This window comes from Charadrius vociferus, unplaced genomic scaffold, assembly GCF_000708025.1.
Source record: "Charadrius vociferus isolate BGI_N301 unplaced genomic scaffold, ASM70802v2 scaffold111, whole genome shotgun sequence".
NCBI lineage: Eukaryota > Metazoa > Chordata > Aves > Charadriiformes > Charadriidae > Charadrius > Charadrius vociferus.
The window spans coordinates 2,523,943-2,546,024 of NW_009647046.1; the positions used below are offsets into that span (position 1 = coordinate 2,523,943).

General features: G+C 45.5%; 2 protein-coding genes across 2 annotated transcripts; one reads left to right on the plus strand and one right to left on the minus strand.

Moving 5' to 3' along the window:
- Positions 1-5,917: 5,917 nt before the first annotated feature.
- PSMC3 (proteasome (prosome, macropain) 26S subunit, ATPase, 3) lies at positions 5,918-10,371 on the plus strand. The gene is made up of 10 exons (XM_009895641.1): positions 5,918-6,042; positions 6,801-6,905; positions 7,000-7,062; positions 7,516-7,653; positions 7,780-7,923; positions 8,133-8,281; positions 8,773-8,869; positions 9,018-9,163; positions 9,353-9,434; positions 9,548-10,371. The coding sequence occupies exons 1-10, from the start codon at positions 5,920-5,922 to the stop codon at positions 9,656-9,658; spliced, it is 1,158 nt and encodes a 385-aa protein (XP_009893943.1). The 5' UTR covers positions 5,918-5,919; the 3' UTR covers positions 9,659-10,371.
- A 960-nt stretch (positions 10,372-11,331) lies between these two features.
- On the minus strand, positions 11,332-19,036 carry LOC104295890 (transmembrane protein 178B-like). The gene is made up of 4 exons (XM_009895702.1): positions 19,027-19,036; positions 15,042-15,155; positions 13,652-13,789; positions 11,332-11,883 (listed from the first exon to the last, which is right to left on the minus strand). The coding sequence occupies exons 1-4, from the start codon at positions 19,034-19,036 to the stop codon at positions 11,639-11,641; spliced, it is 507 nt and encodes a 168-aa protein (XP_009894004.1). The 3' UTR covers positions 11,332-11,638.
- Between the last annotated feature and the right edge of the window lie 3,046 nt (positions 19,037-22,082).

Consider the following 22,082-nt stretch of genomic DNA (forward strand, 5'->3'; position numbering starts at 1 on the left):
GGGAGGGGGTGGACGGGCTCGGCAGAGCCGAGGGCAGTGAAAAATAAGATGCAGTTAAGTCGATCGAGAACGGTAGATGGAGGAGTAGTTAGCCTGCAAGGCAGGGAAGAAACACTAACAGGGTTAGGACCCGAGGAAGCTGAGGGGACGATTGTTCTGAAGAGCCTCGGATGCTTTAGGTAAAGGCACAAGAGTCCCCCCGGCTCTCGGTGGCACAGGGGATGGGGAAGTCTGTTCCGAGGCCTGGATCAGGTAGGATTATGGGGTAGTTCAGGTTGGAAGGAACTTGAGGAGATCTCTGGTCCCACCTCCTGCTCAAAGCAGGGTCAGCCGTGACCCGGGCTGCTCAGGGCTTTGTCCGGTTGGATCTTGAAAGCCTCTAAAGACAGAGATTGCACCGCTTCTCTGGGTGCTCTGTGCCACTGCTTGACTGTCCTCACGAGGATAAAGGTTTGCTTTACATACAGCCTGAACCTCTCTTGTTTCAATCTTTGTTGTCTCACCTGCCCACCACTGCTGTGAAGTGTCTGGTTCTGTCACCTTGATACCTTCCCAGGAGTTCTGTTCTTCAGCTGAACAAGCCCACTTCCTTCACTTGCTTCGCACAGGGCCTATGCTTCAGCGGGCCATCTTGGTGGCTCTATGCTGAACTCAGTCCAGTTTATCAATGTCTTTGCTGTATGAGGAGGCACAAAACTGGACAGAGAGCTCTAGATAGAATCTAACAAGTGTTGAGTAAAGGGGGCTGATCACTCCAGTTAGTACAGCCCGGGATGCTGTTTGCCACCCTTGCCCTCAGGCCACGTTGCTGGCTGCTGTTCGGCTTATTGTCCATGGAGACCCACAGGTCCCTTTCCACAGAGCGGGTCCCCAGCCTGTGTCATTGCAAAGTGCTCTTCCTTCCCAGGTGCAGGACTTTGCATTTGTCCTTGAATTTTGTAAGGTTTCTGTATGCCTGTTCCTCCAGTCTCCCAAGGTGGCAGCCCTGCCCTTGAGCACAGAAGCTGCCCCCCCCCCAACTTGGTGTCATCTGCAAACATGATGAGAGTGCACTCCATCCTCTTGTCTACATCATCCATAAAGATAGGACGGACCTCGGTAGACCTGTGCCAAGATAGACCTGTTCCACATAAAAGAACAGCTATATTTTTAGTATAAGTGTGTCTTTACTGCCTGATGTTAGCAATATTGAGGTCAATTATTTCATAAATTCTACAGAGCAATTTCATCCTACTGCTTCAGGCTCCACAAGTAATTCTGACTTATTAACACACTTTCTTTAAAGACAGCAAAGATAAACGCGTGTCTTATTTTCAAATTGCAGAATACAGTAAGGAGTAAAAGTACGCTTCTCTGTTTTATAGTAAGAGCATCATAATTGAGAAATATTTATTGGCACCCTCCCTTCATGCAGTTTTCCTTAAGTGTTTCCCAGACACAGTTTATTAAATCAAATTTCTAATTTTTTTGCATTTTATGTAACAGATATTGGCTCCTGTAATAGTTGTGTCCTGTGGTGTGTGTTACAGCACAGTATAATGCTTAGGCATCAAGAGTTTTTAAACGATAGTTTTTTAGAGCACAGTGGATTTCCCCATTAAACAGAATCATGCAAGCCAATTCAGGTGTTACCAGTTCTCCTGAGACCATTTGGTGCTACAGTCGCTTCAGTGGGGATCACAAACTGTGTGATTTCAAACTGTGTGACTAACCAGGAAAGGAAGGAAAACGTATGTGGGTGTCAGCCAGACAGCACTGAGAAACACCTGTATTGGGTGCCTTAGTCTTGGGTATAAATGGAAGGTGAGTACAGAACTTAGAGGTGTTTGGTTTGTTGTTTTTTTTTCTTATAGGTGTTTTCCCTTATAGTTAGTAGAATCATAGAAAAGTTTGCGTTGGAAGGGACCTTTAAAGGTCATGTAATGCAACCCCCTGCAATGGGCAGGGACATCTTCAACTAGATCAGCTTGCTCAGAGCCCTGTCCAACCTAACCTTGAACGTTTCCAGGGATGGGACATATTATCAGTGGGCAACCTGTTCCAGTGTTTCACCACCCTCATTGCAAAAAATTTTTTCCTTATAGCCAGTCTAAATCCACCCTTTTTTAATTTAAAACCATTACGCCTTCTCCTATCACTACAGGCCCAGCTAAAAAGTTTGTCCCCATCTTTCCTGTAGGCCCCCTTTAGGTATTGAAAGGCCACAATAAGGTCTCCTTATCTCCTCCAGGCTGAATACCCGCAACTCTCTCAGCCTGTCCTCATAGGAGAGGTGCTCCAGCCCTCTGATCATCTTCGTGACCCTCGTCTGGACCCACTCCAACAGGTCCCTGTCTTTCCTGTGCTGAGGGCTCCAGAACTAGACACAGTACTCCAGGTGTGGTCCCACCAGAGCAGAGCAGAGGGGCAGAATCACCTCCCTCGACCTGCTGGCCACACTTCTGTTGATGCAGCCGAGGATACAGTTGGGATGGGCTGCTCTCAATCCCTTCATCCCCCAGCCTGTATTGATACCGGAGGTTGCCCTGACCCAGCTGCAGGACCTTGCACTTGACCTGGTTGAACCTCATGAGGTTCACATGGGCCCACTTCTCGAGTTTGTCCAAGTCCCGCTGGATGGCATCCTGTTCCTCAGGTGTGTCAACTGCACCACTCAGCTTGGTGTCATCTGCAAACTTGCTGAGGGTGCAGTCAATCCGACTATATCATTGATGAAAATATTAAACAGTACTGGTCCCAGTACAGAACTCTGAGGGACACCACTTGTGACCAGCCTCCATATGGACAATGAGCCATTGACCACAGTAGTAGTAGAAGCCTCAGAAAAGTTAAAATTCTATAGACATGTAGGAAATAGGAGGAAACAAGGAAAGCCAAGGCAGCCTTGGAATTGAACCTGGCGAGGGATGTCAAGGCCAACAGGAAGGGTTTCTTTAAGTATATAGGAGACAAAAGGAAAACTAGGGAAAATGTGGGCCCGTTGTTGAATGAGACAGGTGCTGTGGTGACGGATGATGCAGAGAAGGCGGAGTTGCTAAATGCCTTCTTTGCTTCTGTCTTCACTGTTCGGGCCAGTCCTTGTGAGACCCCGACTTTGCAGGTAACAGAGAAAGTCTGGGGGAAACAAGACTATCCCTTGGTTGACGAGGAGCACGTTAAAGATCAGTTAGATAAATTGGATATACATAAATCCATGGGGCCTGATGGGATGCACCCTCGGGTGCTGGGGGAGCTGGGGGAAGTCATTGCTGGGCCGCTCTCCATTATCTTTGAAAGGTCCTGGAGGACAGGTGAGGTGCCTGAGGACTGGAGGATAGCCAATGTCACTCCAGTCTTCAAAAAGGGCAGGAAGGATGACCCGGGAAACTACAGGCCGGTCAGCCTCACCTCCATCCCTGGGAAGATGATGGAGCAGCTTGTTCTGGGAGTCATCTCAAAGCACCTGGATGAAAAGAAGATTATCAGAAGTAGTCAACATGGATGCACCAAGGGGAAGTCATGTCTGACTAATCTGATAGCCTTCTATGACATAGTAACTAGATGGGTGGATGAGGGGAGGGCAGTGGATGTTGTCTACCTTGACTTTGGCAAGGCTTTCGACACTGTCTCCCACATCATCCTCACAGGAAAGCTTAGGAAGTGTGGCTTAGATGAATGGACGGTGAGGTGGATTGAGAACTGGCTCACAGATAGAGCTCAGAGGGTTGTGGTTAGTGGCGCAGAGTCTAGTTGGAGGTTAGTAACAAGTGGTGTCCCTCAGGGGTCAGTACTGGGCCCAGTTTTGTTCAACATATTCATCAATGATCTGGATGAAGGGATAGAGTGTACCATCAGCAAGTTTGCTGATGACACAAAACTGGGAGGAGTGGCTGACACGCCAGAAGGCTGTGCTGCCTTACAGCGTGACCTCGCCAGGCTGGAGAGTTGGGCAGAAAGAAACCTTATGAAGTTCAACAAGGGTAAGTGTAGGGTACTGCACCTGGGGAGGAATAACCCCATGCACCAGTACAGGTTGGGGGCTGACCTCCTGGAGAGCAGCTCTGTGGAGAGGGACCTGGGAGTCCTGGTGGACAACAGGATGACCATGAGCCAGCAATGTGCCCTGGCGGCCAAGAAGGCGAATGGCATCCTGGGGTGCATCAAGAAGAGTGTGGCCAGCAGGTCGAGGGAGGTCATCCTCCCCCTCTACTCTGCCCTGGTGAGACCGCATCTGGAGTACTGTGTCCAGTTCTGGGCTCCCCAGTTCAAGAAAGACAGGGAACTGCTGGAGAGGGTCCAGCAAAGGGCAACAAAGATGATTAGGGGACTGGAGCACCTTTCTTATGAGGAAAGGCTGAGGGACTTGGGTCTCTTTAGTCTAGAGAAAAGAAGATTGAGGGGGGATCTTATTAATACATACAAATACTTAATGGGAGGATGCCAGGGGGATGGGAGTAGTCTTTTTTCAGTGGCACCCAGTGATAGGACGAGGGGTAATGGGCATAAACTTGAACATAGGAAGTTCCATCTTAACATGAGAAGGAACTTCTTTACTTTGAGGGTAGTGGAGCACTGGAACAGGCTGCCCAGAGAGGTGGTGGAGTCTCCCACTCTGGAGACATTCAAAACCCGCCTGGACGCTGTCCTGTGCAACCTGTTGTAGGTGACCCTGCTCTGGCAGGGGGGTTGGACTAGATGATCTCCAGAGGTCCTTTCCAACCATGACCATTCTGTGATTCTGTAATTTGAGCTTTCTGTCATGCTACTAATATACATTTGTTTGTTTCTTTTTTTTTCCATAGAAAGGTTTTGTATGTTATTGAAGCCTAGGCCAAGGTTAATTCACACCATAAATTACTGGTCATAAATTGAAAAAAATGAGAGGTTACACAAGGGTATGAAGATGAGCTTGTCACTGTGAGGGCAGTCAGACAGTGGAACTAGTTGTTCCAGAGAAATTGTGTAGTCTCTGTCCTCACAAGTTTTCAAGATTCAGTTGGGCAAAGCCCTGAGCAACCTGGTGAGAAGAGCCCATGGCTGACCCTGCTTTGAGCAGGATGTTGGACTAGGGACCCCCTAAGGTCCCTCCCATCCTGACTTGTCCTGTGAGTTCCACTGTTCTCCAAAGGACCTGGCTGTCTTTGTGGGGAAAAAGTACTGGGGGGCAATAACACTCCAGTGTTGAATGTTTTACATTTAAGGAGAACGAAAAGTATTTTTCCCTTGACAGAAGCAGTTGATGTGTTTGTTTCTCGTATGTAGGCGTCAATGTGTGGTCTTGTAGAGACCTTATAAAAGCGGCACCTTGCTTTCTCTTTGTTCCGCTGCAGTCCCACTGCTCTCAGTAGACACAAGGCTCAGTTCTGCCATTCCCTGTTCATACTTTCAGTTTACTTTGATTCTGTACTGTGATACTTTCAGTTTAGGGTTTTTCTGGCTGTTTGTTCCTATGCTATTGCATGTTATCGCTTCAGTGTTCCAGCACACAATTCTTCCTTAAATCCAGCAAAACATAACTTTAAAATAGGTGTGTGTATATGGATGCATATAGATATGCACATGTGTGTATATCTAGTTTCCTGTGTATCTGTATATATTGAAAAATAAAACCCAAACCACAGTTACCGTATCTAGGTCATATTACAACCGTGTAGGCTGATGCATTGATTAGGCTAAGGTTATCCAGTGACACTGGGAAGAAATTACTTAGGGATGTTGATTAGTTGGAGACCGGAATGGACTGCGTAGCTTTGATTCCTAACCAATTTTGGCTAATTTGCTGGCTTTTCCTCTTTTTATATTATGTTTCCTTTTATACCCACTGTTTTCTCAGACACGTTCTTATAACTGTTTTACTTTTGGAATAATGTATGAATTTTATCTTGCCTTAGTCTTCTGATATTATTCCTATCTCTTTCTTCTGCGTACTGATTCCAGATCATGAAGAGTGAAGTACTGAGAGTGACCCATGAGCTTCAGGCCATGAAAGACAAGATCAAAGAGAACAGTGAGAAGATCAAAGTGAACAAAACACTGCCATACCTTGTCTCTAACGTTATTGAGGTGAGAGCGGCGCGCGCTTCCGCAGCAGTGGGAGAAGTGTGCGCAATATAGATCAGGAGGGCAAAGGGCAGAAGAGCTCCTCAGTAATTAGAGACATTGCGTATTCTCAAACAACTGATGCTTCTGGAGCCAGGACTTTCAGGTTTTTCTCTTGGTTTTGTTTATGAGCTGGAAGCGCATGTCACTTGCCCACTTTTTGTCTGGGTTGTTCCTTAGGTGTTGGCTATTGCTTATCTGTACGTAACGTGCCCATGAGAGGGTGACACAGCCTTGCTTAGTGTAGACTTGGGCATGTGAAATTTGGTCTGTGCTTTCTGAAACTTGTGATACAGTGAGTGAAAAGCAGTGGCTCTGTTACTACATCACATTCTCTTTGTAATTCGGTAATTTTGTTGATAGGCCAAAAAAAAATCTGATTGTTTTCTATTTTTAAAAAAAGGGGGGTGGTTTGTACTAGCGTTTTAAAACTTAATGAACTTAAGGCTTAATGTGAGCTGCTGTAATGGGAGGGTAAATCAGTGCCATTAGCCACTACTTTGTTCTGAACTTTATAGTGTCTTTCTATGCACTGTCATGTACTGCTTCATGAGGAAGAAAAATAATTTTTATAGGAAGGCTTTAATGCTTTCAGGATTCTACTGCTGATGGATGATGAAAAGTTTTATTTCTCGTACTGTGTGTAATTTAGAAGTGTTAGTCCTGGGGTGATCCTGCTAGCCTGGTTACAGTGTCATGAAATGTCTCACTCTGGTTTTCAGCTGCTGGATGTTGACCCCAATGACCAGGAGGAGGATGGAGCAAACATTGACCTGGATTCTCAGAGAAAGGGCAAGTGTGCTGTGATCAAGACCTCTACGCGCCAGGTGAGACCCATGTGCCCAGCTAGGTGTGAGGAGTTCTGAAAAGGGCCTTCTCCTAGCATGGCTGGTTTCGCTCGCTTCGATTTCTTTCCTACAGACATATTTCCTGCCTGTTATTGGGTTGGTTGATGCTGAGAAACTGAAGCCTGGAGACCTAGTGGTGAGTGTGACTGTTAGAGATGGTGTTGGCCAGAAAATTACATATGTCTTGCCCTTTAGAAAGGAGACAAATCTGTCCAGATTACTCCTAAGACCATTTCTGTATTAAAATTTTAATAAAAGATACTATGGATTCAGTTACATTTGTAGTACAGAAAAGTAGTTTGGGGTGTGTGTTCTTTATACATACAATTAGGTGCTGAAAATTTAGATACCACCTAGTAAGCTTTGTAAAACCAATCTTTTGTAACGCAAGTAAATTGGACCCTTCTTTTTAAAAACATGCTAGGTTAGCTGTGGTGTTGTCCACTGTGCCAGTCTCCGGTGATTTGATGAGTGCCAATGTCAAAGTTGGTTATTCCTGTATCCTTGAGGTCTAGTGAATCATCTTTGATTGCATGTTTATTAATTGCTATCTGAAGACCTGTTAAAAACAAAGGACTTGTGTTTACAGGGGGTGAACAAAGACTCTTACTTGATCCTGGAGACTCTACCTACTGAGTATGATTCACGGGTGAAAGCCATGGAGGTGGATGAGAGACCCACAGAGCAGTACAGTGACATCGGGGGGCTGGATAAACAAATCCAAGAGGTGATACTTTATGTTTAGTTTCTGGTGTGACTAAGGACAACAGTCTTTGAACTTCAGCTCAAAGCAGGCAGCCTGGGTTGGTGGAGGAGAATGGGTTCATGTATTAATATTTTTCTTTTGCTGTAGCTCGTGGAGGCCATTGTCCTGCCAATGAATCATAAGGAGAAATTTGAAAACTTGGGTATACAGCCGCCCAAAGGAGTCCTTATGTACGGGCCTCCAGGAACAGGGAAGACACTTTTAGCTCGAGCGTGTGCTGCCCAGACCAAGGTAAAAGGAACCTGTGAAAGCATGGGCTGCTGTAGAATAGTACCTGGAAAAGAACACCTCCAAGGGGAGAGGGGTCATACATGCAAACTGGTGTTACAAAGGCTGGGAGTTTGTCTGTTTGCTTGCTTGGTTGTTTTAATTAAGGACTTGTAGTACTCAGAACTGACCCTATTGAGAAATGAGGCATAGGATTCTCTTTCACTTCCCAGGCTACGTTCCTGAAGCTTGCAGGTCCACAGCTTGTGCAGATGTTCATTGGCGATGGAGCTAAGCTGGTACGCGATGCTTTCGCTCTGGCCAAGGAAAAAGCTCCGTCCATCATCTTCATTGATGAACTGGATGCCATTGGCACTAAAAGGTGAGATGTAGGCCATGCTTTAAAGCTCTTGGGAGCTGCCTAGCAGCCCACTTTGCCTGTGTATGTGAGGGAGGCCAAGCTTAAAGCATGACCTAGTCCGAAACAGAGTGTAAAGCAAATCACAGAGGTAGCAGTTGTCACAATTCCTGGGCTCGTGAGTGAAGTTCATGAGACTTGGGATCTACCTGATGCTCTCCTGCTGTATAAAACTGTTTTCTGATAACTGTATCAGGCACGTGGAGATGTTCACCCTCATTTACTACTTAGGCCTGGACAACATTAGCTCCATTCAGTGCTAAGAACATAATAGGACTTAGCTGCTGATGACAGTTATTCTTGTCACAGGCCTCAAGGTAGGACTTCCTGTAGTTTGAAGGAGGAATTTGGCCAAGGAGTGTGAACTGCAGTCATCCTGTCTTTTTTGTGATTAAAAACATAGGGGCAGGGTGGTCATGTTCACGCTGATAGTTTTACCCTTGTTTCCTCCTCAGGTTTGATAGTGAGAAGGCTGGTGATCGGGAGGTGCAGAGGACCATGCTGGAGCTGCTTAATCAACTTGATGGTTTCCAGCCCAACACACAAGTCAAGGTTGGGATGTAGCAGAGTGCGCTACTGAGGTCGAGGGCACTCTAGGAGGGGATGGAAAACAATGTTCAGGGAAGAAGCTTGGTGGATCCTTGGGGAGGAGAGGCCTGTCCTCCAGGTGCCTCAGACTGATGACCCTACTTCTACTTAGGTGATTGCTGCAACCAATCGGGTTGATATCTTGGACCCAGCTTTGCTCCGCTCTGGACGATTAGATCGTAAGATTGAGTTCCCGATGCCTAATGAGGAGGCCAGAGCCAGAATTATGCAGATCCATTCACGCAAAATGAATGTCAGGTATGGAAGAGGCATGGCCTTCTGGGGCTATGTTTTGTCACTCATGATGTTACCTCAGGGCTGCGGAGTGGTGGGTGCTCTCTTTTGTCGAGAGCTCACTGTTGGGTTTTAAGGAAGCTCTAGACCTTGGTTTTTCTATTTGGTACGTGTTCTCAGACTTTTTTTCTCCCCCCTTCCTGCTTATGTCAGCCCTGATGTGAACTATGAGGAACTGGCTCGCTGCACGGATGATTTCAATGGAGCCCAGTGCAAGGCTGTGTGTGTTGAAGCGGTAAGTATTCCTCCGCAGCAGATAAGCAGGAAATGTGAAAGCTAGCATGGAGTAATTGCTTTGAACTGATGTGGTGCTCACATGCTCTCTCTAAATACTGTGTCATTGGGCAGGGGATGATTGCCCTCCGTCGTGGAGCTACAGAGCTCACCCACGAGGACTACATGGAAGGAATCCTGGAGGTCCAAGCAAAGAAAAAAGCCAATCTGCAGTACTATGCCTGATCTCTGCCCAGTCAAGGTTGTGGCCTTGGCAGAGGACAGGACTAGACTGGACTGTACCACTTACTTTCTGTCTGGAAAAAATAAAGTGTTTTTTCCCTCTGAAAGCCAAATACGTGATGTGTTGGGGCTGTCAGCCATGCTCGGTGGTTCTGCATCTGCAAAAGGGAAGGTGAGCACCTCCTGTCCACAGTGCCCATCATGCTGCCTTTGGAGCCTCCTCCTGCTAGAACCGGATTAAATCCTGCTCTGCTACTTCTGAATGGGGACCAACGGGTTATACTGCAGTAAGTGTACTTGGAAATGGAGGAACTGCAGCTCAGACAGCATTCCCTGTTTTTACCTGTGCAGCCAGTGAACAGACTACAGCTTTGTTAAAGGCTTTAAAACTTTTGAACACTCATTTTGCAAGGGAAAAGTGAACACGATTCACAAATGAATGATGTGTTAACTTTGTCATTTAAACGTAGCCCTGGAAGCTTTAACACCTTTGCTGATATGTGTGTGAGCTCTCTGGTGAATCACTCTGGTAATTAGAAAGAATTCCAGGTTTCATCCACTGAGCAAGTCTTTCAGTACTTTTAATGCCAGTTGAGAATTACAACTTCCATTTAAAAATTACACTTTTCATAAATACACTGACTTTAGCATTAAGTATCTTACATGCCACTGTATTGTATTTTAAATACAATGTAAACATCTCCAAATGCTGGCCATCTCATCTTTACCTGTGCAGTTTTTGGACACTTGGGAGAGGGGCAGGGATGTGAGGGAAGAAAAAATAGATGAATGCAAGAAAAATGCACCCCAGAGTACTTTGGCTGATGTTCCTGAGTTAGCCGTAGTACTTGCACTGGTTCCAAGGTCCTTACTGCTCATTTTGGAGAGAGGAGCTTGTTCCAGCAGAGCATGCGGCTTCTTGGCACGCTATGCTCAGGGGACATTTGACATTAGAACGGGGCGAGTGGTGAAGTGAGCAAAAGCCACACATTCCTGAGGAAAATACATTGCGGTTCCTTTGGACATTAGAGAGGGGGCTGTACATCTTCTGCTAGTTTAGCAGTACTGCTATTTGAGCTTGGGGAGAATTACTCATCTCCTTTCACAGAACAGGAGTTGCACCCACAAGTTAGTTGGGGGGTGAAAGTTGATCCCAGCAGCTCAAACTATGACATGCTTTCAGAAATATACCCTGGCCTCTAGTGGAATAGTTATAAGCTGCATGTTGCATACCTCTCCCCATTAAAACAAGGGTATGTTAGTTAGCCAAATGAGTAACCTTACCTGTGTAAGAAGTTGAGGAAAACGTTCCCCTCCTTTCCTAAAGCCAGTAAGAGTTTTTTTAGAGTCTTGCTGCTCAGTTACAGCCGGCTCTGTTTGGAAACAGCTTTAGTAGTGAGTAAATAGCTGATACTACAGCATGAAAAATAGCACAGATTTCTGATTTAAATGAATTAATACTAAGAATGGGCTAATTCTTTGGCCTAAACCTCGGCTTAGATCAAGGTTCTTTTGGGAACTGATGGCCTGAGCCAACACCATACACGCCTGTTGCAAAAGTGTTCAAGCCAACTTCACGTAGCTCCTTGCCCTAATTTGGGTCTGAATTCCACAGACCTGCAGCAATAGAGTTGGTGCGTAAACATCCCTTACAACTGGACAATAACAGGACCATGGAGGTACAGTTCAAAGAACAGCACAAAAAAAGACACAGCCTTGGACTTAATCCCTTGTAAACAGAAGAAAAGCAAATCAAAAGAACCGTCCCCCTTAAACCATCAATGAGTGAATCGCCAATAATTCAAACCTGGAGTTACTTGCAATGTCTGTCTGCGACTGGAGGCTGTAGCAGCATCCCACAGGCTGGTATTTCTGCAGCTATGGTGCTGCTCTCCACACGCTGACATGCCACCTCTTCTTGGTGTTAACCCACAGCTCTGCCCAGGCTGCGCTTTCCAGAGTCTCTCCTCACTCCCTCCGACGTCACACAGCCCCATTTTCTTGTCTGGGTTTTTGTACGGATGCCCGTGAAGTGTTGAGTGATGGGGCCAATGTGCAGAGGAACCCAGCCAGCAGGGTGAGGCCCAGGCCTCCCCAGGCACAGAACATGGACCAGCCATAGCCATGACTGATGTCCTCTGGCAGCCCATAGACGTAGCGAGGATAGCGAGATAACTCAAAATTGATCCCAGCTACGCATGTGCAGAGTGAGATGATGCAGCATGTCCCTGCAGGAGAAAAGCAAGAGGGTTCTACACTGCCCTCAGAAAGGTTAATTATGCTCTACTTTTTTCCCCTAGGTGTTTTCAAAATCAAGAATTGCCCCCTTTTTTTTTCGGTGGTCCTACCAGTCACTCTTACGGGGTGGGGGGGAGCAAAACATGTAGGACTACAGGATAACTCACTTCACCAATACCCAGTGCCTTAGCTCCCTCTGTTTCTATTTCAAACTCAGTCATTGTGCTTTGACTCTCCTGAGACTGACTTTATTTCCAAAGACTAATGTCATTAGGTTCTGGACAGTACTTGGGCAGTGTCTCCTCTGGAAGGTAAATAGCTGCAACCGAGGGCTGCAAAGGGCAGCCCTGCTTGCTTTCTACTGGGAACACCCAGACTCCTGCCAGCTGTAGCTTAGACCCACAGAAAGTTCCCAGGTTTTTGTCATCTGCTACCCATTCACTAAGCACCTATAGAGAGGAGCAAAAAAGCTGAAGAAAGTTATGATGTAAGGCACTCTAGTATGTCTAACATACACTAGTACACTAGACTCAAGGTCGAGGTGATCATTTCGTTCTCTCCAGCTCTGGATTTGTGTCTAAATACTAATGGCAGCGCTTAGTGCTGACAGCACGCCAATCATGGTAAGTGCAGAAGCACTCGAAGGGGACCCAGGCTACCTGTTCCACTTAGAATACTTTACTCTCTCACTGCTGTGTGATAAAGAAATGAAAATGTTCCCAAAAGAAACTGCAGTTAAGCAGCACATAAGATGATCAAGGCCAGCACAAGCCTAACTTCCACCCTTTCTAGCATCACACAATGTCAGCAGGGTAGGTTTTTTGTACAGCTCCCCAAAAACACTCCTTGAGGGAAGGCTCACTTATGGCAATGGAAGATTCCCCCCCTCCCTCCCCAAAGTGGCACCAAACCAGTGTCACACCTACTTATTTAACTGAAATAGATGCTGTTATATCACCAAGTTCCTTGCTTACAGCCATTATAGATGCTGACACCAGGCCTGTAGGCTAGCAGCTCTGGCTTTTAACTGGAGCCTCTTTTTTCGTACTTGAAAATTGCCTCTTTACTGCTTGCAATTTAAGAGTCCCCATCCTTGGAGCATCTCAGTAGCTCACCCTTTTGGTGCATTTGTTGCTACTATGCCCCTTTAAAATAAAGACCAAACTGCCCATTTTTGAGCTGAAAAATCAAAGTTCAGAAAAAGCTTTGGCCATGCAGAAAGTCTACTCCCAGCCAGGAGGAACAGAAGTAACACCCCTGGCAAGCACTGAGCTCATGTCCTTACCACAGGGGGGGCAACGTTCTCCAGGCTTGGCTGAGTTTGGACTTCATTGTGACCTGAAGATGTGAGCATCTCTGAGCAGCAGAAAGGTGCTCTACATCATTGATTTTTTTTCTTGTTTGTTAACATTCCCTAGGGAAAACTGAGCTGAGCTGTCTGCCAGGATCTGCAGGCTCCGCACACTCAGAGCAGGCAAAAAGCCTGTGCTCCTTGTGCACATGGTCCCTGTGGCCACACACCAGCTCTCCAGAGCAGAAGGCTCAGGTACATAGAGCAGGGTCTACTCAGAAAGGTGCAAATACCCCTCCAAGCACAGGTCCTGCCCAGTGCTGGAAGTGGTAACTCTGCACTGTGCTGATGGTTTGCTGCACTAAAGAACTGCTGTTTGCTGTGGGCTGACTTTACTTTTAAGACCACCTCCCCAGCCAGCAATACTGGCTGGGGTGACTTCAGGAGTAGAAGCAAAAGGCTCTCACCTCCCATTAGGAAGAGCAGCCCAGCCACATACTGCATGAGCTCCTGCTGTTTGCAGCAGCCCAGCACACCAATGATCCACCCAAATAGGATGATGGAGACTGCCATGCCAATGAAGCCAGCTGTCATCCTCCGCAGATCTGAGAAAAGAGAAAGGACAAAAGCAAGAAAGAAGACGTGAAGATGGCAGCACCCAGACAGGACAGCCAGGGCAGAGTCCAGACAGATTTAGATTTTCTGGTTCTAAAGTTTATACTTATACTTTACCCTTGGACTCTTCCTCCTGTAGCTTCTTTGAGGTAGATAATTTGTCCATTGCACTGAAACTAAGGGAATCCAGCTAACTTGACTCCCTTCTGCTGGGCACTGTACAACATGAGAGCATTTCTGTCCTAATCAAGAGGAATACCAGCCAAATACTCCCCAACATGGGACAGAGGGAGTGCATTATGAATTCAACAATGATCTGTAAATGTTAGTACTGCAAGGCTTTGTTGTTGGGGTTTTTTTGTGGTGTGTTTCTTTGGGATGGAGTTTGTTGGGTGAACGGCTGCTGAAAATAGAAATAAAAGAAGTGAGAGGGGCTGCTGAAGAGAAGTAAAGGACTAGCGCATAGAAGGCAGATAGCATGAACTGAAAAGAAGAATAGTGGGAGGACAGAAGTAGACAGCTGATCAATACAGTATGATGGGAACAACTCCAGTAAAAAGCTCTAAAAAAACCGCTTGAGCACCAGTGATATGAACAGCACTTTGTCATCCATAATACAAGTGCTGTCCTTGTCTCCTCCTAGGTGGGGTTCCTCAGCACTGAGCCTCACATGACAGGGGTTAGGCAGAATTACATGAGGCAACAGAACCAGAAAGCAAACACAGAGAGAATGAGGAGCAGGAAAAAACTGACTAAATCATTCTCAGTGACAGGCTATTGGTCAGTCATCTGTGTGGGAAGGACTTGGACATAAGGCAGCTTGTAGGCCAGCAGCTGGTAACAGGAGGTTGCAAAGACAAACTGAGATGTTCCCTAAAAGAGCTGGTTGCCGGGGTCGCTGGTGTGCACACAGGAAAATGCAACAAGATCTATACAGACTATACAATGATGCAGCACCTTTGCTGTAAGCCAGCTAGGAACTGTATGTCCCCAGATCCAGAATGTGATTACACCTTGCAACACACTACACACACGCCTGTATTCCTGAACTCACCACTTAAGCCCCTCCAAAGCTCATGTCCCCTTCCAATTCTACTGTTAGCTGCTTGCCCTTCCTCACTATCGAACAGGTATTTATGCTCAGAGCCCAGTGACGGCTGGCTGATTCAGAGCCCTCACTGGGCACTGCATTGAAGCATTAAATAATCCAAACAATCTTATATGCTGCTTTGAGTTACTTACGGAGCGCGTGCCACTCATCCTGCCGGATGGTGTTTGTGATGTTGATGGGTAAGTTGCGAGGCAGAGAGCTGGAGGTGTAGTGGTACTTCACAGCAGTGCAGCGCTGAATAACTCCTGTGAAAAGAGACATCAGTGTGAAACAGCATGAAAGCCCTGTGCCTTGCCCTTGCTGCTGGGCTGGCTGGCCCAGCAGAGCTCCCACAGGGGAAGCCTTAGTTCAGCAACAGAGCAAATGTAACCAAAAAAAGAGAGCTGTTTACTTCAAAGGCTTTGGGGATTAGGAGGGGGAGCGAGCCTTGTTACAAAGAAACACCGGCAAAGAGGGAGCGGGGTGCTGACCCAGGCAGGCTCCAGGAAGGAACAGCTGAAGGTAAGCAGTACTACAGTCACCAAAAACAGTTCCAGAAGCTTCCTAGAGGAACTGGTACAATGTCTTTGGGATGGCTGAGGAGACAAGAAGGTGGCTGAGTACCAATAGGGCTGCTTTGTCTCCAAGAAGGCAGAATTAAATCACTTTGAAAATTTTGAATGAATGTTGGACGGGGAAGTGAACTGCATGGGAAAAAAGTTTGAATTCACTCCAGTAGTCATTGGCTCTTTGCTTTACTTTTGATCAACAGTAGTACCCAAGTAGGCTTGTTTCCATTATAGCTTAAAGGAAAGTGTACCCAATGCAAATGTGAACCTACATGCAGGCCCTTCTTGAAAGGGATATCTAGTTTAGAAAACAACCAGTAACTAACAAAGAAGATACTAGGGGGTGGAGAGAGAGGAAGGTGCCTTGGCCTCCCTCTTATAAATAAAGCTGGGGCTGGCGCGGCAGGGAAGGGCAGGAGGGAAATAAATATGGATGTTGGGATGGAAGAGAACAGCCAGAAAGGTAAAAGAGCTAAATAGTACAACAGCTACAGGCTCATTACCGCTATTTGAATGCTGGGGCAGAAGAACCATTTAGAAACAACCAGCTGGCCAGTGAGCTAATTAAGCTGGTGAACAATAACTAGCAAGGGAGCTGCAGACTCAGTGATCTGCTTTGCAGAAGACACTAGGAAACCCAGGAGAAGAAATGGGTTTTGTGCTGCTCCGGCAGCAATGGGCAGTAAGATTTTGTTCTGTAACAACGTTCACAGGGACTGTACTGGCCCGGTTCCTGCAAGGCAAAGAGGAAGCCCCAGCTTCACAGGATTAGGAGTTGCACACAAGAGGCCCAGCCATCAGGCCAGGGAGGGAAAGGTGACCTGAATTTCCCCACATGAACAAAACAGTGACATTTATTACTGAGCAGAACAAGCAGAGATGTTAAGAACACGCCCCAAAAGGGGAAAATCAAAGCTAGAGTTCCAAAAGTCTCTGAGCAGCAGAGCACCTCACGTGGGCCCCCATCCTCGGCTGTGCTTCCCACCACCCCCTTTCCCTGCTGCGGTTCCCTGCCACCTCCCCCGACACCGCAGGACACTGGCAGCCATACACCCATCCAGGGTTGCTGCCCTTCACCTGCAGCCACTAACCCTCACCCTGCGAAGCAGTGCACCCTCCTCGCAGTTATTTCAGAACAAGTCCGTGGTGCCACCTGAGCAAATGGATCAGCAAGACAACCCAGCAACAGAGGATGTCAGTCCATTTGCAAAAGCTCCGTAAATCTCTGAATTAAGAACTTAGGCCATATAGAGCACATCACGGTATCTAATTAAATTTCACCTGTAACTGTTGACTGAATGCAGTTTCAATATTGACATGGTTTACATGTGTGGTTGAAAAATATGTCTATGGTACAATAATGACATCGGATTTTAGATTACAATGCACTGGATTCATTAAAAGTAAGATCTATGCACTTACATATTCTGATTCTAAAAGTACTATATATGACGCAGTACTTTATATAAGAGCAAGGATTACTACTTTTATAGCTCATTAAAGAAAAATCCAAGACTAGAGATGTACATCCCTTATGATCAAAGCTATGGACTCCTCAGCTAAAACATCACGGACAAAATCTTTGCTCTGTATTATTACAAGAGTTTACATGTAGACTCAAAGTAAAACCTCTCTGCCTTCTTATACAAATCGGGTTATTTAGAAGTTTTCAAATAACAATCCATTCGGCCTCTGGTTTAAAAACTTTACTCCTAATCCTTTCTTCCCCAGAATTCAAAGTGCTAATTTTATGTAGGTAGCACATAAAATTATATTAAAACAGCAAGTTTGCAAAACAAAGAGCTCAGGAGTTAGCGAATTTTAGGGTTTATGCTCAGCGCTGACCTCTAATCCATGGGCTTGGTGGCAGCCTTTGATTACACCAACACAAGCCATTTTTCCAATAAGATTCCCATTTCTCTGAGAGCACAGGCTGGAGCTGCCCTCGTGTGAGCCACCATAGGCAAAACAAAGGAGGCCTCTCTCTGTAGGTCTGCTAGAAAAGCTGAAACAGGTAGCCAAGAGAATCAGGGAATTACAGAAGCAGTGAGGGTGATCTCTCAGTTGAATACCTACCTGCTTTCTCCCAGAAAATTATAACATGCACCCGGGCAATTCTTAGTAGCCAGATTTTGCATCTGCAGTCACTAGTTAATGCTTCCTATTTTCTGAGTGAATCTCTAAGTTTAATTTGCAGAGATGCTACGCACTCAAATATAGCAAGGTACTCCATGGGGCCGCATTTAGAGTGATATAACACCTTGGTCTCTAAGTGCTCAAGGAAAAAAAAAAAAAATCAGGTTTGCAGTCTCAAAGTTATTGCAAAGTCAAAGGAATTTTAAAGGTACTCCAGTAAGTCTTTTGTCCTAAGCCCTTATATACCTTAAATCGCAGTCTATAAAACAGGGACAGCATCCTGCCCTCCATTTCAGAAACCTGCTAGCAAAGTGATTTCGCTTTTGTTCATAACACGCTCACATGAGCACCATAAGAAAGGCTGCCAAAATGAAAAACTTTGCCTTCAGGCAACAGCTTGAATAGAATGGAGTCATGTGGAGAACAAGTAAGTGAGCCTTGTCTTTTTTGGCACACAAGTAAGTTGAGAACACAGGACAGAAGGGGGCAGGTGCTCGTGTCTTTAGCTTACCTTAAAACACATACAGACAAGAAAAAGGTTACACAGACAGCCTGATCCTAGCGTTTCTTAGGGACATTAAAAGAACACTGTGAAAGTTCCACTGCGTGTGCAATTTTCTTGATTAAAAAATAAACATAAGAAGCAATGAACTGCGTCCCACAGTGTCACATTGACACTTTCATGGCTGAGCTATATGCCCGTGCCCTCCCATGGCCAACATTGTTTCTCACACCTTGTCCTCAACGTGTTTTTTTTTCCTCCCTCAGGATTGCAACTGCAGACAGGTTCCTCTCCCATACCCTCCCACAACCCTTGTGACACTATACATGAGTAGCCCTGGACAAGTCCTTTCTTCTGACTGAACATGAAGTCTGGGAAAGATCAGAGGATGCTGGCTAGAAAGAATTTCTGGACCTTCAGATACCCAGGCAGAGCACAGGCCCCTTGACCCTGGGCTGCCAGACACCTGGAAACTCAGACCCAGGCCTGGGTTTTTGTAATCCTGGGCTCAGCACACTGCAACTTTCTCTCAATTTAGTTTCCATCTCTCTGACTTTGAAACGTGCGAGTTTTCCTCTTTTCGCTGCCTATGTGCCAGCATTATGAGGAGGAAATCGAGTTCTGCTACCTGGTCCAGTCCTATCTTAGAGCAGTTTGGCTCTAAAGAAAAACTTTGACCTCTGGCAGAGACCCTCTTCTTCTCACCACCAGCAAGGCCAGGGAGCAGCCATGGGCAGTTAACACTGAGCTACCACATGAGTTCTGTCCCTCCCCTCCCTTGTGCCCCAGAAGCAAGTGGCCACTGAAGCTCCCTGGCCTATTCCTGCCATTTCTGCCTAGGATTGTGGAGAGCACCATAGCTATGGGATCACTCTCTCCACATCATCACCCAAAGGCCACTAAATCTATTGACTGACAGATCATATTTACCAACGGCCATGACCAAACAGATTGAGTTTATTAAATATGCCACTGTAATAGATGTTCTACAGACCTCACAGTCATTCCTGTAAACTCTTTCAATTTATCATCAGTTGGAAAGGACGGGAAGTACAGGCACCAGGACTGAGCAGTTTTCTCTCAAGGGCCTTATTACTGCCACAAACTGTTGTGTTCCTCTCCTTAAGCATCCAGTGGTTCTTCTCACTTTCTCAGCTACATCATCGTACCAAGAAGTCATTTTTGCCCAGTATATGTGAGACGTACCAGTCTCACCCCAGAGTTTTTTCAGAGCAAGCTTGAAAAGCCATAAAATCCCCAGTTCATGAACAGCGATGAACCTTTTCTTTTTAAATTCCTTCAACTTACTGGTGTTAAAATGTCTGTTGTTCAAATGAACCCACCAAGTCATCCAAAGCAGCCTATCAGAATGAATCTTTCCTAATCAATAATTTTCTACTGTCACCACTTTGTAAGCAACATTTTTTTCACATTAATAGAGAAGACCACTAAACAGCATATAATAAATCCCTGCAAGACCTCACTACTTAAGAATTCTCCATGTGAAAGGTTTTTGTTGCAGCATCAGTTGTCCAGTGTGTAATCCACATAGCACAGGCTCTACAAGACAGTGTACAGCACTCAAGTTCTTACACTCACAGAGTCCCTCCCTACACACACACGGATCTTCTTTGTCTCCCCACCAAGTGTTTCAGTTCTTCAGCTGCTATCTTCTACTGATTGCTAATCTCTATTTTCCCCATTTGGTTTGTACGTTATTTCTTCTTTTGCCTTCTTAATTGTATTTTTAAAATGAAACTATCTATTTTTTCACAGTTCCAAAATAGTGATTTTGCATTTTAAGAAAAATCCCACACATCATTCCCCTCTTACATTTAAACATTTCCCACCTCTCAGTTTTGCACTACATTTTTTGACTCCTTCTTTTTCCTTTTAAATATATGAAGTGAATCTATTTTACATTTTTAAAAATATATATATTTTAGATATATAAATGTATGCATGTATATACATCATTAGCTAAAATGCTCAAGTATTAAAGTTTCCACCGAACTGCTTTGTATTAATAGCAATAGATAAATACAGAACTAAAAATCCATGGAATTATCTAAATGGATAAGGGTACTTACGGACTTAGTCATTTATGCAGAATTTAAGAAAGACACAGAAAGAAAAGAAACCTTATTCCAGAGGTACTAGAAAAAAAGAGAGTATAAACACAAACCAAAATTACCATAAGACTTTAACAACAACAAAAAAAATCTACTCCTTTGTCACTAAAAGCCTATAAAAATCTCTAGTTTAAGGAACATAAGAACGCATCATACACCACCAACAAGCTAGCTGAAAACTTACTGCAAAACAAGGAGAAAGTAGGACTTTCAGAGGCGCACAGTAGTGATCTTCAACTCACACTAGGAAAAACACTCTTGTTTTTGCTTTTTGTAACCCCTAGATCCAGTATCATACTTGAGAAAACAGCTCAGCCACAGCCACACCTGACTGTCAGCCGGAAAAGGCTGCTTAATCACAGTTGTCAGAGAAAAGATAGACACAGCAGGAACGAGGAAAGGCTGCTAGTAAAGCAGGTCAGGGGAAAGGATAAGAGTCATATCTATTTAAGGATCCGACTCTACAAGAACTATTATTAATAATTTCCCTCTATAAGATCATGCATAAATCTTTACAGTAGCAACTGCAGACCTAATAGTCAAAGAATAGGGGGGAAGCAAGGCTTGTAAAAAAAGGCAGAGTCTTTTATTAGAACAGCTGAAGAAAAAACCAGAAAGTAGAAGGTAAACCTTTTGGATTTAAGTCCCTCCAGTTTTACACATCAGATCCTGAGCAAGATCATCCACCACCCTGTAACGCCCTTGTGCATGCAGAACGCAGACTCTATGCTCTCTGTCTGACCATTGTAGTGTTGGGAAAATACCTCGGCAACAGAACTACTGGGGACCAAACTAGCATTCTTCCTATCCCTTCCCCCAGCCTTTGCTAACCTCAGGGGGAGCTGAAAGCATCTGGCTTGATGTGAAGCAAAAAAATAGATAAATATTTTACATGACAGGCACAATTAATAGAAAGAAATTAATGAGCTGCCTTTTAGTGAAATTAGATCAATGTGGAAATAGAAAAGAAAATGCATAAAATGGATCCTAGGAGACTAAATAGAGAAAGAAGCTAATCACACAGCACTAGAGTTTCTAAAAGTAAGACTCACTGCTGTGCATTGGAAAGAACGGACAAAGACGAGCTGAGCTTCACAGTGCCAGTCTATCCATCCTCTGCTGTGCAGGACTGGCATCACAGTTGGAAGCCACGCTGAAGAACTGCTCCCACTTTCTTAAGATAGCATTTCCATTTTTTGCCTCAATGGAAGCACTTCTCCCAACTCCTACTCTCCCTGTGCTAATATGTACCTGCTGGAACAATAAGTCCTGTTATTTATCATTAACTATCCACAGCATTTCTTATCCTAAGCTTCTTTTATATGTCTTTTATTTTGACTTAATGGGTCAGCCCACTATGTTATTTGTACCATCCAGTCCAGGAATTTCACTCATGCTTCGTGAACTGCTAGGCTTTGTACTGTGCGATACAATAGTAGAAGATCCACAGCTTTCTCTCCTGTCACCCCTGGAGTCCTGAGTGACATCTGCCACCATGAAGGCCTGGCAATCCACTGCAGCAATGAGAACTCCCCCATGCTAGAACAGGAACAACAGGTCCCTTTCCCCTTGCTGCAACCATCACAGAGCTATAAACAATACCATACATTTCTCGGTGCTCAATAACAAGAAGGTGCCAGGGTTAGGAGAATGCCCAGAGACCTTGCTCGAGTGTCAGGCCCTGCACTGGGCCACAGAAGGGGCTCTCTGAGGATGCGGTCCCACCCAGCACTGCAGCATTTTAAGCAGACAGAGAGGCGTACCAGACCCCAGGATGGGGTCAGGGCCACGCTCGCCGCTTCCCTCACGCCAGGGGACACCTGGAGCCACGGGGGCCGTAAGGAGCTTCATCCG

What these genes read in the sequence shown, in the direction of transcription:
- LOC104295890 (XM_009895702.1), bottom strand. An exon ending in GGATGAGTGGCACGCGCTCC is followed by an intron (nt 13,790 to 15,041) that starts GTAAGTAACTCA and finishes CTCTTTTCTCAG; the next exon opens with ATCTGCGGAGGATGACAGCT. An exon ending in GCTGCTCTTCCTAATGGGAG is followed by an intron (nt 11,884 to 13,651) that starts GTGAGAGCCTTT and finishes TTTCTCCTGCAG; the next exon opens with GGACATGCTGCATCATCTCA.
- PSMC3 (XM_009895641.1), top strand. Translation starts at nt 5,920, where the DNA reads ATGAAGAGTGAAGTACTGAGAGTGACCCATGAGCTTCAGGCCATGAAA. An exon ending in CGTGTGCTGCCCAGACCAAG is followed by an intron (nt 7,924 to 8,132) that starts GTAAAAGGAACC and finishes TTCACTTCCCAG; the next exon opens with GCTACGTTCCTGAAGCTTGC. An exon ending in GATGCCATTGGCACTAAAAG is followed by an intron (nt 8,282 to 8,772) that starts GTGAGATGTAGG and finishes TTTCCTCCTCAG; the next exon opens with GTTTGATAGTGAGAAGGCTG.